Source organism: Lepidochelys olivacea (assembly GCF_965140295.1).
Source record: "Lepidochelys olivacea isolate rLepOli2 genome assembly, chromosome: 23".
NCBI classification, from domain to species: Eukaryota; Metazoa; Chordata; order Testudines; family Cheloniidae; genus Lepidochelys; species Lepidochelys olivacea.
In genome coordinates this window covers 3,087,942-3,108,069 of record NC_140433.1, presented here as the reverse complement: position 1 = coordinate 3,108,069, position 20,128 = coordinate 3,087,942, and the positions used below count along the sequence as shown (strand labels likewise).

Sequence of the window (20,128 nt, the reverse complement as noted above, 5' to 3'; positions counted from 1 at the left end):
CTGCGGAGGTATTGGCCCATATTCTGTCGGTCTGGTGTAAATCCGGAGTGACTCTTGACTTCAAAGGATCCCTGTATAAACAACGGTCCTGCCCCAGAGGTGGCTGCATTTCAGTGCTGAGTGAGGGATCCTTGTATAAAGAGTTGTCACAGCCTACCCTGGGGTGGTGTCATCTCTGTGCATCCTAGAGGGGACGGGGGGGCCAGTGTTAGGCAGTGGCTTATGAGTGAGACCCGGGTTCAATTCCCATCTCTGCTGTAGACTTCCTGTGTGGCTGTGGCCACAGGAAGTGGCCCTGAGTCTGCTCCCTGCCTGTTTCCCCATCTGTGAAAGGGGGATGGTAAAGCTGCCCTGCCTCACAGGAAGGATAAGTCCGTTAAAGAGAGTGAGGCTGGTTGAGATCTGGTAATGACAAGCGGTAGAGAAGAAATAGAAGCGCCGGTGTGACTGGGAGCGGATTTAGCCGAGATCAGAATCCGAGTTTCCTTCCCCTTGTGGCACTCGACCCGCTGGCAGCAGTGCGGACAGGCTGCAGGATCAGGGCCCGAGTCAGAGGTTACACGCTGGCAGGCAAGACCATGGCCCTCTGCGCTTGGTGTGTGTCACTTTAGGAGGACAGCTCTGTATTTCTATCCCCGTTCCACAGATGGGGAAATTGAGGCACGCAGAGAGCGGGAGGAGTGACTGGCCCCAGGCCAAAGAGAGATTCAGTGGCACGCTTAAGATGAGAACCCAGAAGTCTCAGCTCCCACCCTCCCCTGCTGTAACCACTGAACCCCACTCTCCTCCCAGAGCTGGGGCAAGCGCCAGCTGCCCTGCCTCTCCTCCGCCCAGGATGCCAATGCTGGAGCAGGCCGGGCGAGCTCCTGTCAGAGGCAGCAGGTCCAGGCGAGCGGCCGGGTTACGAAACCCCTTTGACTCCAAGACCGGAACAGACGCAAACCAAACAGCCTCCCGGCTCGGCCCGCAGGGAGGGGCCGGGGGCTGTGGCGTCCCTTCCCAGCCACGCAGGGACAGAGCGGGCGTCAAAATGGCTCCAGTGCCCCTGGCTGAGCTGTGGAGGGAGGGAGCAGGTACGTGCTGGGCCAGGGACCAACCTGAGCCGCAGAAGGGAAGTAAAGCTGTTATCGGCAGATAGGGGCTAGTGGTTAGAACCGGGGACGGGGGGGGAGGCAGGACCCCTGGGTTCTGCCCCTGGCTCTGGGAGGGCGATGGGGGTCAGGACCCCTGGGTTCCCTGCCTGGTTCTGGGAGGGCGATGGGGGTCAGGACCCCTGGGTTCCCTGCCTGGTTCTGGGAGGGCGATGGGGGTCAGGACCCCTGGGTTCCCTGCCTGGTTCTGGGAGGGCGATGGGGGTCAGGACTGCTGGGTTCTTCCCCTGACTTTGGGAGTGGGGATGAGATCTATGGGCTGGAGCTGGGAGCCAGGACTCCTGGGTTCTGACCCCAGCTCTGGGAGGTGAGGGGGGGGGCTATGGGTTGGAGCAGGCCTCAGACACTCCAAGTCTAGCTGACCGTGGTATTAGCCCCGTCTGGCTTTTGTGAGCATCTGCCGTGGTCAGCCCGGGGTGGGGGAGCTCTGCTTTACTTCTGAGCCGTCCCTTCCTGCTGCTCGGAAGGAAGACCCCACCCCGCTGCACCCCCCGCCCCACTTACTGCCTCGGCCTCGCCCAGTGAGCCGATCTCCCCCGGCGTCAGCTGCTGCACAGAGGGCTGCCCCTAGGACAGGCCGAATTCCCTGCTGGGGGGCAGCTGTGATTTGCAGCTCTGCCTTTCGCTGGCTGTCCCCGGTGCCCAGCTTTGCCCCCTGCCTGGGCAACCGAGCGATTCCCCCTGGTGGAGGTGACGGGGAAGGACCGCTCCCCGCTGCCGGGATAGTCCTAGGGGCGGGGGGGGGCGGTTCCCGCTCTTCACCCAGGGCCCGGCCGGAGGCCCGTAGTGGCGTTTTTAGCTGGGGATGCAAAGCGCTACGTGCTTTCCTGCCACAGGCCGAGGGTGGGAGGAGACGGAAAGTTACAGAGATGCTGAGCGAGGGGAGAACGCGCCGGGGGCTGGGGGGAGGGTTTGGATCAGCTGGGCCAAAGAGCCCGGTGCGGGCAGACAGCCGGGATGCCAGGCTAGATGGGCGCATGGCTCTGATGTGGGGCGGAGGGGGAAGGGCAGCGATGGAAGGTCTGGGGGAATTGCTCCAGGAGGCTCCTTCCTTCCCCGCCACCCCCAGTCCTCCACCCCGCACAGGCCCCCACTCTCGAGCACCAGAACCAGCAGGCCCCGGGCCGGCCCCCACCTGAGCTGCGCTGCGTAGATCTGCGCTCAGATAAAGGAGGCGCGGGAGGAAATGCGAAACATGCATCCTGCTTGGGCCCCTGGGCTGGGCCCCTTCTGCCAGCATCGCTGCAGGGCTCTGACCTGTCGGTGCGGCCCCGGCTGCCTCCCACGTGCCCCCCCAGGCCTGCCGGTGCCCCTCACCCCCGACCCGCAGCCCCCTGCCAGCCCGGCCCCGGCTCCCGCCCCCCCCAGCCCTGCCGGTGCCCCTCACTCCTGACCCGCAGCCCCCTGCCAGCCCGGCCCCGGGCTCCCGGTGCCCCTCCCGACCCGCAGCCCCCTGCCAGCCCGGCCCCGGCTCCCGCCCCCCCCAGGCCTGCCGGTGCCCCTCACCCCCGACCCGCAGCCCCCTGCCAGCCCGGCCCCGGGCTCCCGCCCCCCCCAGCCCTGCCCGTGCCCCTCACTCCCGACCCGCAGCCCCCTGCCAGCCCGGCCCCGGCTCCCGCCCCCCCCAGCCCTGCCCGTGCCCCTCACTCCCGACCCGCAGCCCCCTGCCAGCCCGGCCCCGGGCTCCCGCCCCCCCCAGCCCTGCCGGTGCCCCTCACTCCCGACCCGCAGCCCCCTGCCAGCCCGGCCCCGGGCTCCCGCCCCCCCCAGCCCTGCCGGTGCCCCTCACTCCCGACCCGCAGCCCCCTGCCAGCCCGGCCCCGGGCTCCCGCCCCCCCAGCCCTGCCGGTGCCCCTCACTCCCGACCCGCAGCCCCCTGCCAGCCCGGCCCCGGGCTCCCGCCCCCCCCAGCCCTGCCGGTGCCCCTCACTCCCGACCCGCAGCCCCCTGCCAGCCCGGCCCCGGGCTCCCGCCCCCCCCCAGCCCTGCCCGTGCCCCTCACTCCCGACCCGCAGCCCCCTGCCAGCCCGGCCCCGGGCTCCCGCCCCCCCCCAGCCCTGCCCGTGCCCCTCACTCCCGACCCGCAGCCCCCTGCCAGCCCGGCCCCGGCTCCCGCCCCCCCCAGCCCTGCCCGTGCCCCTCACTCCCGACCCGCAGCCCCCTGCCAGCCCGGCCCTGGCTCCCGCCCCCCCCAGCCCTGCCCGTGCCCCTCACTCCCGACCCGCAGCCCCCTGCCAGCCCGGCCCCGGGCTCCCGCCCCCCCCAGCCCTGCCCGTGCCCCTCACTCCCGACCCGCAGCCCCCTGCCAGCCCGGCCCCGGCTCCCGCCCCCCCCAGCCCTGCCCGTGCCCCTCACTCCCGACCCGCAGCCCCCTGCCAGCCCGGCCCCGGGCTCCCGCCCCCCCAAGCCCTGCCGGTGCCCCTCACTCCCGACCCGCAGCCCCCTGCCAGCCCGGCCCCGGGCTCCCGCCCCCCCAAGCCCTGCCGGTGCCCCTCACTCCCGACCCGCAGCCCCCTGCCAGCCCGGCCCCGGGCTCCCGCCCCCCCCAGCCCTGCCGGTGCCCCTCACTCCCGACCCGCAGCCCCCTGCCAGCCCGGCCCCGGGCTCCCGCCCCCCCCAGCCCTGCCGGTGCCCCTCACTCCCGACCCGCAGCCCCCTGCCAGCCCGGCCCCGGGCTCCCGCCCCCCCCAGCCCTGCCGGTGCCCCTCACTCCCGACCCGCAGCCCCCTGCCAGCCCGGCCCCGGGCTCCCGCCCCCCCCCAGCCCTGCCCGTGCCCCTCACTCCCGACCCGCAGCCCCCTGCCAGCCCGGCCCCGGGCTCCCGCCCCCCCCCAGCCCTGCCCGTGCCCCTCACTCCCGACCCGCAGCCCCCTGCCAGCCCGGCCCCGGCTCCCGCCCCCCCCCAGCCCTGCCCGTGCCCCTCACTCCCGACCCGCAGCCCCCTGCCAGCCCGGCCCCGGGCTCCTGCCCCCCCAAGCCCTGCCGGTGCCCCTCACTCCCGACCCGCAGCCCCCTGCCAGCCCGGCCCCGGGCTCCTGCCCCCCCCAGCCCTGCCGGTGCCCCTCACTCCCGACCCGCAGCCCCCTGCCAGCCCGGCCCCGGGCTCCCGCCCCCCCAGCCCTGCCGGTGCCCCTCACTCCCGACCCGCAGCCCCCTGCCAGCCCGGCCCCGGGCTCCCGCCCCCCCCAGCCCTGCCGGTGCCCCTCACTCCCGACCCGCAGCCCCCTGCCAGCCCGGCCCAGGACCCATCCTGAGCTATGGATGGCGATGAACCTGGCCCCTTTGCCTCCGCTGTCCTGGGGGGAGTTGCCTGAGGGCACCCATCCGAGTCACTGGCGCTCCCGGGTCCCAGCGGGCGCCAGAAGTGTGACACCCCAACACACTGGTCCCTCCCCCTCCTCTCTCTCCTTCACACCGTGCCCCGTGGCCTTTCCCCTCCGCCCGGCACGGCCCAGAGACCACGTGAAGGCTGCCGGAGGTATAACAACCACAGCCCTGGTATCGCAGCCTTCACTCCTTCGTCATCGCCTTCCCACTCACCCTCGTCCTCGCCAGAGATCTCCCTGCCGCCACTTCTCCCTCCCCAGGTAAGAGCCCCCTGGCTTTGCTGCTTTCTTCCTTCCCTGGCTTGCTCCCGGCAAAGGGCCTGGACCGGGGAGATCTGGGTGAAGGGGGGCGGATTGGGCTGGGGCCCAGGGGCAAGAGGGCCTGATTCGCAGCCCACTGGACTCCCAGTTGCTCCGCTGAGCCCTCGGGCATCAGAGAGACGCTGAAGTATCTCCAGCCCGTTCTGTCGGGTGTCTACCAGCCGGCAGGGCCCTTCATCCAAGGTACAGCCCGCCGCAGCAACACACAGCCCAATCTGTGGGGTCAGACACCTGTCAGCTCCCTCCATGTGGTTCAGGCTAAGAGGCAGCGTGGCCCAGGGGGCTGGGATTAAGGAGAGCTAGGTTCTGGCCTCAGCTCTGCTGCGTGACCCCCAGCAAGTTGTTGCTCCATGCCTCGGTTTCCCCTCCCACCCTTTGTCCATTGAGCGTGGAAGCTCTTTGGGTCAAGGGGATATCTCTCGCCCTGGGTCTGTGCAGAAGCCAATGCAATGGGACTGTGATCTCGGTCGGGGTCTGGGCAGCGCCCGGCCCGACGGGGTCTCGGTCGGGGTCTGGGCAGCGCCCGGCCCGACGGGGTCTCGGTCTCGGTCGGGGTCTGGGCAGCACCCGGCCCGACGGGGCCCCGGTCTCGGTCTGGGGCCTTTAGATGCTACCATAATACGCTTTTTAAATTACAAACTAATTTGTGAGCCCAATCTCACGTACACCCCCAGAGTCTCTCTGGGCTCCCGCTTGCAGGAGAGGCGATGCTGGAACATGCCCAGATGCTAGAGAGAGCAGAGGACCTGAAATGCGGGTTGCCGTTACCCAGTGACTAAGCCTGGGGATGATTCCGCCTCCCCCGATGATACGCTGGGCAGATTGAAACCAGCGCTGGGTTTGTTTTGAAGACCGGCGGCCCTATTTGGAAATATGGGCTTGCAGGTGGGAGGGGAGGGGGGTGTTAAACCCAGTGGGGCTCCTGGGCCCTGATCCAAGCACCCGTCGGAAAGGCTCCCTCGGGCTCGGCTGGGGGGCAAGCGCCCCGGAACTAGGCCCATGGAGGGGTCGGGAGGGGGCCGTTAACCCTCTCCAAGCGCTCTTTAGAGACTGATGCACCAAGGGGGATGCCAGGGAGTTTCAGCGGAGAAGGTGGCTCTCAGGGATACATGGGCCATGGAGCCAGGACTCAGCTGGGGTCCTGTCCAAGGCAAGGCTGAGGGGCATTGGCTCTGTGTCGGGGGGAGCTCCCGCTCCAACGACCAACAAAGGACTCCGGTCTCCAGAGACGTCCATCCCCTATTTGATGTCTGTGCCTCAAGGCCCAGGGCACCCCAGGAAGAGCCACTGAGGCGCTCCCAGGCTGAATAGCCAATGCCTGGGACCGGAGAGGGTCAGGCTGGGTCCGATCCTACGAGCCCGTTATCCCGCCCGTGGGCGGTGGTGGAGCCACAAGGAATCGCTGTCCTCCGGAAGCAGGAGACGTGCGTTGAGGAGAAGCGCCCCGCAGCGATGTACCCCAACACAGCTCGCGCACCCGCTGTGTCTCCCTTGTTAACCAGGGGACAGGCCCCTGCTGGGACCGCTGCGCTGTGCAGAGACACGTAGAGGCTGAAGGGGGTAATGGGAGTGACAGTAACACTGCAGCAGGCAGGGGGGCAACACCCCCCTCACAATGCCCCCCCCCCGTTACAAAGTTGTCTCCTGCTTGCTCCCCTTGCAGAGGGATCTGGCGCCTAAATGCATCCTGGGACACGGGTTTCTGAGCAAGCCGCCTCTGCTGATGGGTTAGTTACAGCTGCCGGGCTATAAAGGATGCCTCACTTGTCTGCTGAAGAAGATGTCGATCCTTCGGGGGCTGGGGACAATGATAGCAGGTAAGCAAACTTGAGGCGGGACTGAGTCTGTATCCAGCCAAGCTTTGGACAGTGCGTGTGCAACCACTGCCCTCTGCTGGATGGCACCAGGGCTGCTCCTGCGTGTCATATGCCCTGTACTGCCCCCAGTCAATGGGGATTCGCCTTTAACTCGAGAGTCAGGGGGGTTTGAGCCCTTGGGGCAAAGGGAACTGGGTTCTAGCCCCCTTGGTGGGAGGGATGGTGGATTGGTCAGCCCCTGCATGGGGTTGTGCTAAGCTTTGCAGCTTGTCCCAGTCCTCGCTCTGCTGTCCAGGACATCCAATGGCAAAACTTTTCCTTTGGGGGCCCCAAGAAAGGGTGTGGATGGGGACAGCGAGGCCAGGGCCAGACAGGGGGTGGATGGGGGAAACTGAGGCCCAGGGGCAGTGCCACGGATATGTTCCCTTCCTGGAGGAAACGGTCATTCGTGGTTCTGCTTTTCCCCCATGCACAAGTCTGGGTGCTTCCCAGGTTGAGCTGGGAGTGGGTTTGATGGGATTTCAAGGTTTATGGGTATGCAGGGTCTGGGGGGCAGGGAGGAGAGGTGTAGGCTGGAGTGCAGGGGGTGGCGTGTGTGTGGACCCCCCTTCCTTTTCAGGGAGCCCTTTGAACACATGTTCAGGCCATTGCAAGTTTCTACCTCCCCCCTTGGCTTCGGGGAGCCCCCCAGGGCAGGGCCTTCACCTCCCCCAGCCCCTAGAGGCCTGGAAATCAGCCAAGGGGGTTGGGGGAAAGAGACCCTGGCTGGGTGGCTTTTTCAGCCGTTACAAAGGGTGTGTGGGTGGAGGGAGCCAGCCCATGGTGGAGCTGAGTTCCTTCCCAAGTGGGGTTGGGTAGGCGTCACTCGCAGGAGGACAGGGAGTTTTGTGCACATCTGTCCATCCCACACGCAGCTTGGCGCCAGGAGAAGCAATTCTCTGTAGCGTCTGGATCCGTTTGGCAACATTTCGGATCCAAGTTGGGGGCAGAGCAGCCCTGGGAAAGGGGGCGACGCTGCACAGAACCCCCCCCCCAACCAAGATTGCCCCCGCATGATGCCAGGACCTGGACTGATCCCTCTTAGGTTGGGGGGATCCTGTTATCCTGGGAGCTGCACCAACCCCCCTGGCCAAGATTGGGGCCCTCATTGTGCTGGGCACTGCACAGACCCTTCTCAACAAAGACCAGGATCCCCCTGTCATGCCAGGTGCAGCAGCACCCCCTCCCCTCCCCCACTGCCAGATATCAGGGGTCCCCCATTGTGCCCAGCCCCGCACAGACGCATAGTAAGAGACAGTTCCTGCCCCCAATGAGTTTGCCATCTAACTAGACAAAGGAGAAGGGGCGTGACACCCATTTACAAGTGGGGAAACTGAGGCACAGCAGGATGCCGTGACTCACCCAGGGAGCTGGGGATTGACCCAACATGCCCTGAGTCCCATCCAGCGCCTTCGATGCTAGACGCGTGTGTATTTGAAGCTACGGCCTAGTGGTTGCTAAGATCCTTAGGCACAGATATGGGTGCAGAGAGGTCTGTGCCTTGGGCAGAGGGGTAGAGAACCACCCTCCCTCCCCCTGCTCTGAGGAGCTGTGGGGCTGGGCTGGGACCTCCTGCGACCAGCTAGAACCCAGGCGTCCGGGACACCCAGCCACGGCTTTTCGTGCCCCGCTAAATTCAACTCCACAAGCAGGAGCCGGGACAGCGCTGCCGCATCGGCCAATGGGAGGCTAGCCAGAGGCTCTGCCACGCCCTCTCATTGGTTGGATGCACCCCCAAGGCGTGGCTGATGCCCACCCACACTTCAGAGCCTCTCGTGTGTTTGTGCACAGCCTCCAGCGCCCGCTGCCGAATGGCGAGTGCCAGGCCCCGGCGGGAGACCAGCCCTCGCCCCCCCTGACGATCCTGGACAGGCTCCTGCTGACCCAGGGGCTCTGGCAGCTGCTCAGCCTGGGCCCGGAGCAAGCCACGGAGCTGCTGAGGATGCAGCCGCCTGGGGTAAGTGGCTGGCCAGTGAGGCAGGCAGTGGGTGTGGGACCATGCAGGGCTATAAGGGGGTGGCCGGGTGGAGCTCTAAGGTGGGCAGGGCAGTAAGAAGGTGGCTGGGTGGAGCTGTAAGGTGGGCAGGGCAGTAAGGTGGGCGGGGGTGGAGCTGTAAGGTGGGCGGGGCCGTAGGGTGGGCGGGGGTGGAGCTGTAAGGTGGGCGGGGCCGTAGGGTGGGCGGGGGTGGAGCTGTAAGGTGGGCGGGGCCGTAAGGTGGGCGGGGGTGGAGCTGTAAGGTGGGCGGGGCCGTAGGGTGGGCGGGGGTGGAGCTGTAAGGTGGGTGGGGCCGTATGGTGGGCGGGGCCGGAGCTGTAAGGTGGGCGGGGCCGTAAAGTGGGCGGGGGCGGAGCTGTAAGGTGGGTGGGGCCGTAAGGTGGGCGGGGGTGGAGCTGTAAGGTGGGCGGGGCCGTAAGGTGGGCGGGGGTGGAGCCGTATGGTGGGCGGGGCCGTATGGTGGGCGGGGCCGTAAGGTGGGCGGGGGTGGAGCTGTAAGGTGGGCGGGGCTGTAAGGAGGTGGCTGGGTGAGGCTGTAAGGTGGGCGGGGCTTTAAGGTGGACCGGGGGGTGGAGCTGTAAGGTGGGCGGGGCCGTAAGGAGGCGGCTGGGGGGCTAGGGGCTACACCGTCCCCTTTTCCTCCCTCCGGTCCCGGGGAGGGCTGGCACTGGGGTGGCTAATGCCCTGGGGCTGCCATTAGCACCGTTCCTGTCGGGCAGGGGTCAGACTGGGAACTGCAGGCTTCGGGGACAAACCAAGGCCCTGTGGGGCATGGAGAGAGCCAGACTGCCCCCCCACCCCCGTCTCCGCTTGGGACCCCACAAACCAGCCTCCAGAGGCAGGCCCTGGGGCCCTCACCCAGACCCGCCAGCCGGCTCCCTTCCAAACCTGCCAAACTCTCTCCCCTCCCCAGACGTTCCTGGTGACCGGCGCGGGGAGCGGGGAGCTCAAGGTGCTGTCGGTGCAGAGCAGCGGAGAGGGGCGCCACGCCGGAGCCGTCTGCCATTTCCACATCAAGGAGGGCGGCTCGGGTAGGTCGGGGCAGCGGCTGGGCTCATTGCAGAGGGGTCCGCCGGCGCCCCAGCCCCCGGGAGCCACCTGTCTGGGCTCACGCAGCACATCAGCAGAGCCAGGGATGGAACCCAGGAGTCCTGGCGCCCAGCCCCCTGCTCTGACCAGTAGACCCCGCTCCCCTCCCAGAGCTGGGATAGAACCCAGGAGTCCGGACATCAGTTTTTCCTGCTCTAACCTCTAGTCCCCACTGCCTCGACAACAGCTGGATGATACAACCAGCCCGTAAAGTTCTGAGGTCAGTGATGTCGTTTCCTCCTGCTGAACAAGAAAAGGGAAGGGCCTCAAGCTATCCACTTGAGCAAAAGCCTGGAGGGGGAAGGTTCTGATGCCATGCCGGGGACCCGGGGGAGGGGCTAGACCCCCCACCCCCCCCCAGGACGCAGCCGGCTGCTCCCAATAGCAATCAGCCTCTGAGCTTCGCCCCTGCCCCAGCTCATGGTTCCTTGGTGAGGTATGTGGGGCAGGAAAGGGCAGCTCCCAGCTAGGGAGGAGTTCAGTCGAGTGATTAGAGCAAGGGGGCTGGGAGCCAGGACTCCTGGGTTCTCTCCCCAGCTCTGGGAGGGGAGTGGGGTCTAGTGGTTAGAGCAGGGGGGGCTGGGAGCCAGGACTATTGGGTTCTATCCCTGGTGCTGGGAGGGGAGTGAGGTCTAGTGGTTAGACCAGGGAGTGGGCTGGGAGTCAGGACTCCTGGCCCTCTTTCTCCTAACTCACTATGTAGCCTTGAGCAACTCTGTTCCCCTCTCTGTGCCTCAGTTTCCCCCCTTTAAGACATCTTAGTGGGGAGGTTAAATCATCTCCATTTTTAGGATAGATGGTGTAAACTGAGGCACAGGAAGATGACAGCTCTTGGCCCAAGGTCAGACGGAGGGTGGAAGGGAGGGGATTGAACCCAGGACTCCTGGATTCCCATTCCCAGCCAGGAACTCCTTTCCTCCATCAACTCCTTTCCTTCTTCCTGGTGAAGGAGCCGAGGATGGATGGAACCCAGGTGTCTGAGCTCCCTGTCCGGTGCTCCTGCCAGGTTTCTCTCAAAGGTGCATCTGGCTTGGCAGCCCAGGGGGGGTTGCAGGTTGTGGACAGATCCTCGTGGCTGGGGGTGTTGGAAGAGTGGGGGGCTGTGATGGGGTGAGGAGGCAGCTGCAGGAGGTGGAGAAGGGGCAGAGCTTAGCTTGGTGCAGAGCTGGCTGGGGGGAAACTGAGACACGGAGTGATGGCAAGTCTGGGCCCAAGGTCAAGCAGGTGGATAGAAAAATCCCCCCTCCCCCCGGGTTCTATCCCCAGCCAGAAACTCCATCGGCCCCAGGGTCAGTGATGTGAAGGCCCCAGCCGTGCCCACACCCCCACCCTGCGCTGGCATCAGGGCAGCCTGTCGTAGCTTCCTCCTTGCTTCTGGGAAGAACCGGGGCGGCTTATCTCTGCTGATCTCTGCTGCAGAAGTGTTCTGTGCCTGGGGCGGGGGGGCGATGGGGTTACTCAGGGCAGTCCTGAAGGGAACAGATCGCGGTACGGCCACCTGGAGCCAGCCAGGGCCTCGGTCTTGCCCCTGAGGGGTCAGTGCAGACCAGAGCTGGGAGAGTCAGGAAATAGCCCAGGCTTGTACCTGATTTAAATGAGTGCCGGACAGTGCCAGATAGTGGTCAGAGCAGCGGGGGGCTGGGAGCCAGGACTCCTGGGTTCTCTCCCCAGCTCTGGGAGGGGAATGGGGTCTAGTGGTTAGAGCAGGGAGGTGGCTGGGTGTCAGGAGTCCTGGGCTCTCTTCCCAGCTCAGGGAGGGGAGTGGGGTCTAGTGCAGAGGTTCTCAAACTGTGGTCCGTGGACCACCAGTGGTCCGTGAACTCCATTCAGGCGGTCCACGGATAGTTCCCTATAAGGACTGCCCTGGGCCCCTATTCCCTGGGCGGCCGCACACGAGAGAATGACGGACCACCCGCCGAATTAGTGGAGCCGCACAGACGCACATGTAAGGTGAGGTGGTGGCCTTGGGGAGGATAGAGGGTAGGTCGGAGGGAGCAGTGGGGTGAGAAGAGGGGGTGGGGGGAATTTGGGACATGCAAGGCTGCAGCGGCCAGAGAAAGAGGCAACTTTCCCCAGCTCCAGGGCTGCGGCTGCCGGGAAGGGACCCTCCCCCCTTCCCAGCCCCAGCTCGGGGGCTGCCGCGGCAGGGGAGAGAGGGTGAGACACCCCCCCACCTCCTTCCCTGCCCCAGCTCGCATTAGGAAGGTAAAACTACTGATATGAAAATATGAGTGGTGGGCTTTTATTTCTAGAACAAAAATAGTTAGTTATTGTTAAGTTTTTTTTTTAGTAGTAGCGCTTTTATCCAAAGCGTGTTGCAATAGTTAGCTAAAGGTACAAACAACATTTGGAAAGATCATTAAGTGGTCCGCCGAGACCTTCAGGTTTTTCAAGTGGTCCGTGGGGAAAAAAAAAAAGTTTGAGAACCACTGTCTAGTGGTTAGAGTGGGGAGGTGGCTGGGTGTCAGGACTCTTGGGTTCTTTCCCCAGCTCTGGGAAGGGAGTGGGGTCTAGTGAGTAGAGCAGGAGGCTGGGCGCCAGGACTCCTGGGTTCCTTTCCTGCTCTGCCATGGACTCTCTGCGTCACCTTGTTTCTTCATTTCTTGGAGCCTCTGAGTCCCCATCGGGGACATGGGATCGGGGAGGGTTTCTGGCAGTGTGGTGCTGTGGGGAGCACAGACTGGGGAGGGGGGTCTGGCACTGGAGGCCCTGTCACGCAGATCCACCCACACATACACACAATCGACCTTTGGAACCGGCCTGGCCTGGGACGTGCCTCTCCCTCCCCTCTCCCCCAGAACAAGCCACTTCTTAAGAGCTCAAGAGAATCTCCCGACTGAGGAAAACTTCCAGCCAGCTTCTGCTACTGGGCAAGCCCCCTGCAACCTCCCAGCCCTCCCCTTCTCCACCGCCCCCAGCGCCTAGGCTGCACTGGGGCCCCGCTCTGTCTCTCAGACCCCATCTCTCTCTCTCTCTTCCAGCTGTTTCCCTGGAAGGGTCCCAACTGCGTTTCCTGGGGCTCCTGGAACTGGTCGCCTTCCTCTCCGTGAGCCGGTGAGCGGGGCTGGGTCAGGGGTGGGAACGTGCAGGTGACACTTTCCCTGAGTCTCCGCTCTCCTGTCTCCAGGGCTAGGCCTTTGCCTCTGTCAGTTATGGGCTGGGAGCCAGGACTCCTGGGTTCTACCCCAGCTCTGGGAAGGGATTGGGGTCTAGTGGTTAGAGCAGGGGGCTGGGAGCCAGGACTCCTGGGTTCTACCCCAGCTCTGGGAGGGGAGTGGGGTCTAGTGGTTACAGAAGGGAGTCTGGGAGCCAGGACTCCTGATTCCCCATCCCACTCCCTTTTAAAGACCCAATAACCTGCCCCCACCCCACTCGTCAGGTGAAAAGCCCCCTCGCAGAGGGGATGTGAGTGTGTGATGGGGGCGCCCTTCAGGGGTGGGGGCATTCCCCGACCCCTAGCCCAGCATTCCGGGAAGTGCAATTTATGGGTGCTTGCCTGGGTTTGAGGAAGCTGCGAGGGTGGGGGCAGGGTGGCCACGGTGACTTCCTCCTGCAGCCACCCAGCGTGGGGCATGCCCCTCCCCTGCAGCACCCCTGCTTCTTCCACTCCAGGGCCCTGGCCAGTGCGGGCGTCTGGTGCGGGGGGCTGGATGGTGCCAGAGGGCAGGATCCTGGCCAGTGCGGGCATCGGGAGGGTCCTTCCTGCACTGCCCCTTCTCCCTACAGCCCTCCGCTAACTGGCTCCTGGTCTCTCTTGCTTGCAGGGATGTGCTGCCCCTCCCGCTACGGCTCCCGGCCGCCTTGCAACACCTCAGCAGGGCCGAGCTGAACAGCTGTGCGGCCCTGGGCATGAGTGAGTGCTTCGCCCGCGGGCGATTTCACCCCCAGCCAGGGCCTCCGCGAGGAAGCCAGACACCCTCACTCGGGGGCGAGGGAGGAATGGGGTCAGGTCGCCTCGTGGGTAAAGAGGCACTCAATGTCCGACCTCTGTATGCAGTCGGATGAGAGAACCCAGGAATCCTGGCTCCCAGCCCCCCTGCTCTAACCACTGGACCCCACTCCCCTCCCAGAGCCAGGGATAGAACCCAGGAGTCCTGGCTCCCAGCCCTCCCCACCCCACCCCACCCCACTTTAACTAGTAAGCCCCAGAGCATGACAGCGGGGCAGGAACGGTACCTGTGTCCTACCCTCAGCACACAGCGCTGACCCCCCCACCCCCAAGCTGGGTTACATCTGCCCAGGCATTCATGTCTGTCTCCTGCTGCCCGGTGTCCCCAGCAGGGTTCTGGAGTCCTCCCTTTAAGCCGTCGGACACAGGCGAGGAGGAGGAAGAGAACATGGGGTCCAGCCCCGAGTTCCCCAACCCCCCGGAGATGAGCGGCCCGGCCTGCTGCATCCGGGTGACGTCGGAGGACGGGGCGCTCTGCATCATCAACCCTCTCTTCCTGTCGGAGCACAGCAGCGAGGGCTGGCTCCCCGCTGGGGTGCCGCCCCCATTCCACCTGCCTGAGAGAGGGGGCACCATCCGGCTGAAAAACGGGCAGGGCCCCGGCCTGTTGGACAAGCTGCCGGCGCCCGCCGACGCCGAGACGGGCCAGTTGGGAGCCCCGGAGCCCGGGAAGGAGGGAGAGCCGGGCAAAGGTAAGCGCCGGTGGCCTATCAGTTTGGGGGTGGAGGTGTTGGGATCGGGCTTGGGGGGTGAGTGTGTGCTGGGACTCAATGGCGTTGGGGCATCTGTGTAACACGCCCACCCTGGCTAAGCCTTCATGCCTAGGCCGCTCCCTTTCTCCTCTCCCACAGGGGTCGTCCCCCACCCCCCAAATTGCAGGCTCCTGGGGGGCGGAATTGCCCTGCACTCAGGATCAGGGGAAGGGAGGGGGTGTAAATTCCTCACCCCAGAGCCCCTAGCGGCCAGCTAGACGCGAAGGAGTTGCTCCCTTTTGCGGCGAGCCTTGTAGTAGGTTGTTATCCTGATAATGCTCCGGGGCGGGGGGGGCGCTGCGTGGGGCAACGGGCGCAAGCCGCTCTCTAGGGGGCTGCCACTGGGTGAGCAAGACGCCAGCCCCTCAGCGCCCCCCCCCCCCGTCCGCGCCCCCAGCAGGCGATGCCCCACCGGCCTTGGTGAAACGGAAACTGCTACTACGCCGTCCGGCCTGGAATATGTCGGAAGACCAGGTGTCCCCGCCGCCGGCCGAGAGGCAGGAGGGTCCGGCCTCCCCGCACCGGGTCTCTTGGATCGAGGGGGCCTTGGACGCCCCCTGGGCGCTGAAGAAGTCCCACTCGGAGTCCTCGCTGCTGGGCCCCCGGGACAGCCTGCTCCTGCCGCCCATCCCCGAGCTGGACTCGCTGTCGGTCAGCAGCGTGGAAGAGGAGCCCGACGCCCACCCGGCCACGCCCCGCAAGAAGCACCAGCCAGCCGCGCTGCCGGGCCGGGTCCTGCACCGGCTGTCGGCCGTGGGCAGCGCCCTGACCAGCTTCCTCTCGGCCGAGCGCCGGCTGACCAAGCGGGTCCAGGAGCTGACGCAGGAGCCGGCCTCCTACGTCGGGGGCCTGGTGCAGAACTTCGTGGGGCACGTGCTGCGGGGCGGGGCAGCCCGGCACCCCACCAGCACCGACCTACTGCAGGAGATCCGCCAGATGATCAGCAGCCTCAAGGGCTACCTGTGCGAGAGCTCGGAGCTGCAGGATGCCTGGGAGTACGGGGACCTCGAGGACGTGGACCTGGGTACGGGGCGGGGGGCGTCCGCTGGCTATGGGGGACTCAAAGGGGTGAGGGGCGTCAGCTGGGAACTGGGCATTGGGCTCAAGGGGGTAGGGTTGTCTGTGAGCTGGGGGAGGGGAGGCATCTGGGAGCTGGGTTTTGGGTTCAAGATGTGGGGGGCAGTGGCTGGGGGCTGGGTATGGGGGGGCAGTAGGATGGGGGCGGCTGGGTATGGGGGGGGCGGCAGGATGGGGGCGGGCTGGGGGCTGGGTACGGGATACAGAAGAAGACAGACGTCCTCCCCCATGTGAGGAATTCTCAAGGCGGTGAGGGAGGTGGGGGGCTGGCTCAGTGGATCCCACCTTCAGGTCACCGCTTTGGTCCGGCTTACGGCCCGTCATTTCCCACCCCCAGTCATTTCCCACCCCCCACATGCTTCCATCCCTGGGGTGGGGGTGAGACGCGCTGGGGCCGGGGGGCAGGTTGCCCAGACTCCCCCCAATCTTGGGGCGGGGGCAGGGTTGGCTCAGGCAATTGGTGGGGGGAAAGGCCCCTGACTCGATTTCCCCTGCCCCCCTGAGATGGAGCCTGTCACGGGTAAGCTAGTAGCGGGGGCCCCCCCCCGCCCCGGGGTTATAAATAGCCCCTCCAGGAAGAGAAGCGCTGTCTGTAAATGCAGCCGGAAAGGCCACTGTGGTCAAACCGCCCCCCAACCCACTGCAGCATCCGCCCTGGCTCCGGGGTGTCAGTGAACGCCTGAGCAGGAAGCTGGGGGGGACTGGGGGGGCCAGAGGAGAGCTCTTAAAGGGGAACCGGGCCTGGCCCCTTGGTGCTGAGGGGGGGCCCAGAGGCTCCCCCCGCTCCTGGGGGAGGACAGCTTGGTGCCAGGGCCGGGGAGCCAGGCAGGGAAGGGGGGCGGCTCGGGCAGGGCAGCGGATAACGGGTACCGCCTCCACCAGGCGGGGCAGGGCGGGGTGCAGCGTTAGTGATGCTTTAAGGGAGAGAACAAAGTGCTCTGGGGTTGGAGTGTGTGGTATCGCACTCCCCTCCCCGAGCTGGGGAGAGAACCCAGGAGTCCTGGCTCCCAGCCCCCCTGCTCTAACCACTCAACCCCACTCCCCTCCCCGAGCTGGGGAGAGAACCCAGGAGTCCTGGCTCCCAGCCCCCCCTGCTCTAACCACTCAACCCCACTCCCCTCCCCGAGCTGGGAGAGAACCCAGGAGTCCTGGCTCCCAGCCCCCCCTGCTCTAACCACTGAACTCCCCTTCCCTCGTCACTTTTGCAGCTTCCTCTGCCCTCCAGGGCCCCAGCCCCAGTTGCCTGACCCAATGTAGCAGGCCCAATGGAGACGAGGTTCCTGATCCGGAGCCCCCGAGCTCTTGCCCTGTGCCAGACGCCCCCCGGCCTGACCCCCCTCTCTCCGTCCCCTTCCCCCCCCCCTCAGGCTCCGTGGTGGAGACGGCCCTGTACAAGTGCGTCCTGAAGCCGCTGCGGGACTGCATCTACGGCCAGCTCCTGGAGTTTCACAGCCGGGACGGGAGTCTGCAGAAGCTGCGCGACCACCAGCTGACCATGGGCCGCCAGAGCCTGGCGGAGCTGGGGGTGACGGCCAACGTCCCCGACGCCCCGGCCCTCGAGCGCATCCAGGCCAAGCTGGTCCAGATGCACCAGGCCTACTCGCCCAAGAAGAAGGAGGCCCAGCTGCTCAAGGCCTGCAAGCTGATCTACGAGGCCATGAACCACGGCACGGGTGGCAAGGGTAGGGGAGGCTGGCTGGCGGGGGGAGGCGGGGGCGGCACGAGGCTGCCAGGGAAACCTGCACCCAGGTCCCGGGAAACCCCCGCTACCGCATGGGACCCCACTTAGCTGCCTCCCAGCCCCAAAAGATGGCGTCCTACACCCTCCCTGAGACAGTCCTGTCTCCCCCTGCCCCCTGTGAAGTGTTTCTGAGCTGCCATCTCTGCCCCCCCGGCCTTGATGGGTCTCTGTTTCGGGGGGGGGGATTGTGTGGGGTACTGTGGACATCCCGTAACTTGGGGTATTGGGACTGGCCCCTGCGGGAGGTGGGCTCGAGCCCCTCCCCAGGGTATTGGGACTGGCCGCTGGGGACGGCGGGGAATCAAACCCTCCCCCCACCAGGGGTATTGGGACTGGCCCCGCAAGGGGTGGGATCGAGCCCACACACACACAGGGTATTGGGACTGGCCACTCCAGGGTGGATGGAATCAGTCTCCCCGCCCCCTCCCCCCCTTCCCCCCGTGGGTATTGGGACTTGCCCCTGCAAGGGGTGGGATCAAACCCTCCCAACCCCGGGGAATTGGGACTGGCCCCAAGGGGGCCGTTCTCACCGCCTGCCTGTCTCTGCTCAGAGGTCTACGGGGCGGACGACTTCCTGCCTGTCCTGACCTACGTCCTGGTGAAGTGCGACATCGTCTCGGTGCAGCTGGACGTCGAGTACATGATGGAGCTGCTGGACCCCAGCCAGCTGCAGGGAGAAGGTCAGAGCCCTGACCCCGTCCTTCCCCCAGCCGGGCCAGGGACCCGCAGGGGTGAGCCTGCAGCCGGGCTGGCCGACCCGGTGGCTCATGGGGTGGGAAAGCGGGTGCTGAGCGGTTTCCCCCTCTCCCCGGTCGAACCGTGCCCTGGTCAGCAGTGCCCGGGTGGCACACGCCCGCAGCCCCCCCGATGGCTCCTTGGCTGAGCTGAGCTGGTGGGGGCTCGCAGGGCTTAGGGGGGAAGCCGGCGCCACCCGGCTGCCTTGCAGCTCAGGACAGCGCGTGAGAAGCAAAGAGGCCACGGAGACGGTAGGGGGGCAGGTCTCCCTTCACCGGCAGCAGTCCTAGTCCCTGTACCCTCTCTGCGCGCCAGCCCCTAGCGGTGACGGGCATGCCCACGGGCCCCTGACGTCTGAGCCCCGCATTCCTCCCCACCCCTCCTGCAGGCGGCTACTACCTCACCACCTGGTTCGGGGCTCTTTACCACATCAGCAACTTCCAGTCGGCCATGGTGACCCGGCAAATCAGCGTAGAAGCGCAGGACTCCATCCATCAGTGGCAGCGTCGACGTACCATCCACCACAACCAACACAGCCGGTGCCGCTCCCCGGTAGGGTCGGCTGCTCTGGGAGGTCACGGCTCTAAGGGGGGGCTCAGGGGGCTGCTGGGTTCTACGCCTGCCTCTGGCGCCGTCTACTGATTACAACGGGGCGGGACAGAGCCCAGATCTTGCGAGTTCCAGTCCAGTGCCCTACCCACTCTCTCTGTAATCTGATCTGTCTATGGTATGTCCAGGGTGCCCATCACCATAGCCTCTGGACTGCTTGATTTATTATTCTTCCCCCTCTCCTTCTCTCAGGACATCCTCTACGTCTCCTTCCAAGAGCCCTTCGCGAACCAGAAGGCCATCCCCGTCCCCGTCCACATGACAGCGGCCTCAGTGTGTGTGGTCTGCGGCAAGAAATATGGCGTCCCCAACCCGGAGGCCTATGGTCTTTTCCTGGTGACGGACAGCACCTCCCGGCTCCTGGCGGAGGACAGCCAGCCCCAGCAGATCCGCTCAGCATCCCTCAAATCTCACAGCGCCTCCAGCTGCTTTGTTTACAAGCTGAAAAGAGAGGAGCAGGAAGCCCCGTCTGAGGGCGACGGCCCGGCTCCTGCTCAGGAACCAATATAAGGCCGGGGGAGAGACGGTGCAAGCAGAGGCTGGCCGGATGGGAGCGTCCAGTCTGTGCAGCCAAAGCCCAGTGGCCTCAGGACTGATGCCGGACTCTCCCCAGAGCTTCCCGGGTCCTAATATCTCGGGCCACCTGGGGAAAAAACAAACCCAAACTTCCCAAGGGTCGGAGCAAACGGGCGCTGGAGTGGCCAGCAGAAAGCGTGGAAGCCCCATTGACTTATAACTAGGAACGGCCAAAGCCCAGAGGAGCTGACTGGAGGGGACAATCCTGCTGGGGCGGACGGGGCGTCCCTCATCTCGGCAGGGCACAGCTTGGGGGAGTAGGTGTCCCAAGCTGGGACGGCCTTTCCCTGTCTTGGAATGCTACCAGCCTTGGGGCCGTGTTGGTCGTTTAGGCTCCCAGCTGCAGCCCAGGGCCGGGACGTGGATGGCTCGGGATGCTGCGGTCCGGAGCACAGGAACCGTTCTGCTCTAGCCAGCTGCCTGAGCAGGGGCGGGGTGGTCCCGTGCTGTACGGGTTTGGGAGGTTGCAGCCCAGTGGGAAAGGGGCAGGGGAAAACCAAGTCCAATTTCCTCTCCGTGGCAGGACTGGCATATATTGCCCAAGGGGCACAGCGGTGGGGGAGCAGCTTGCCCTGATGTCCCTGCATCAGCTTCTGTCCCAAGGGCTGCACCAGACCTCCCCACACCCCAAATCCAGATGATTGTAACTAACCAGCCCTTTGGTTCCCCCCACAATTCGAGGCTGTTCAAATGTGCTGTGAGCTTTACCACTTCTCTCTAGGGCCAGGAACCCAACTCATGGGAATCCCTGCTTAAAGGGGAAGTGACCTTAAACTCCTCAACCTTCTGCCTACGTCAGGGACTATATATTTATATAACCTTCCCCCCTGTAAAGGGAGGACTTTTGCCCGCTTGGTTACTCTTTCTTTAAATAAAAGGAGAGAACCTCTGAAAACGCAAGGCCTGGCAGACCGTGGGCGGGAGGGTTTGTGGTTGCTGTTCAGTGTATT

At 65.5% G+C, this 20,128-nt stretch overlaps 1 protein-coding gene across 4 annotated transcripts; it reads left to right on the top strand.

Annotated features, from left to right (window-relative positions):
• Window positions 1–766: 766 nt before the first annotated feature.
• Window positions 767–20,073, top strand: RINL (Ras and Rab interactor like). 4 transcript variants are annotated; one of them, XM_084612763.1, is made up of 12 exons: window positions 767–1,073; window positions 6,462–6,615; window positions 8,446–8,611; window positions 9,564–9,681; window positions 12,721–12,793; window positions 13,504–13,592; window positions 14,018–14,380; window positions 14,838–15,464; window positions 16,885–17,199; window positions 17,810–17,938; window positions 18,382–18,545; window positions 18,795–20,073. In XM_084612763.1, exons 2-12 carry the CDS (start codon window positions 6,554–6,556, stop codon window positions 19,110–19,112), a joined length of 2,424 nt encoding a protein of 807 aa, XP_084468889.1. In that variant the 5' UTR covers window positions 767–1,073; window positions 6,462–6,553; the 3' UTR covers window positions 19,113–20,073. The 4 variants fall into 4 exon arrangements, with proteins under 4 accessions (XP_084468889.1, XP_084468891.1, XP_084468888.1 ...); XM_084612765.1 differs by lacking the exon at window positions 767–1,073 and adding an exon at window positions 4,345–4,738 and having other exon boundaries at window positions 14,021–14,380; XM_084612762.1 differs by lacking the exon at window positions 767–1,073 and adding an exon at window positions 4,345–4,738.
• Window positions 20,074–20,128: the final 55 nt, after the last annotated feature.

Excerpts from the sequence above, each read along its gene's own strand:
- RINL (XM_084612763.1), top strand. The coding sequence starts at position 6,554 with ATGCCTCACTTGTCTGCTGAAGAAGATGTCGATCCTTCGGGGGCTGGG. Across the intron at positions 14,381-14,837 it reads GGAGGGAGAGCCGGGCAAAG|CAGGCGATGCCCCACCGGCC; the intron begins GTAAGCGCCGGT and ends CCGCGCCCCCAG. Across the intron at positions 18,546-18,794 it reads ACAGCCGGTGCCGCTCCCCG|GACATCCTCTACGTCTCCTT; the intron begins GTAGGGTCGGCT and ends TCCTTCTCTCAG.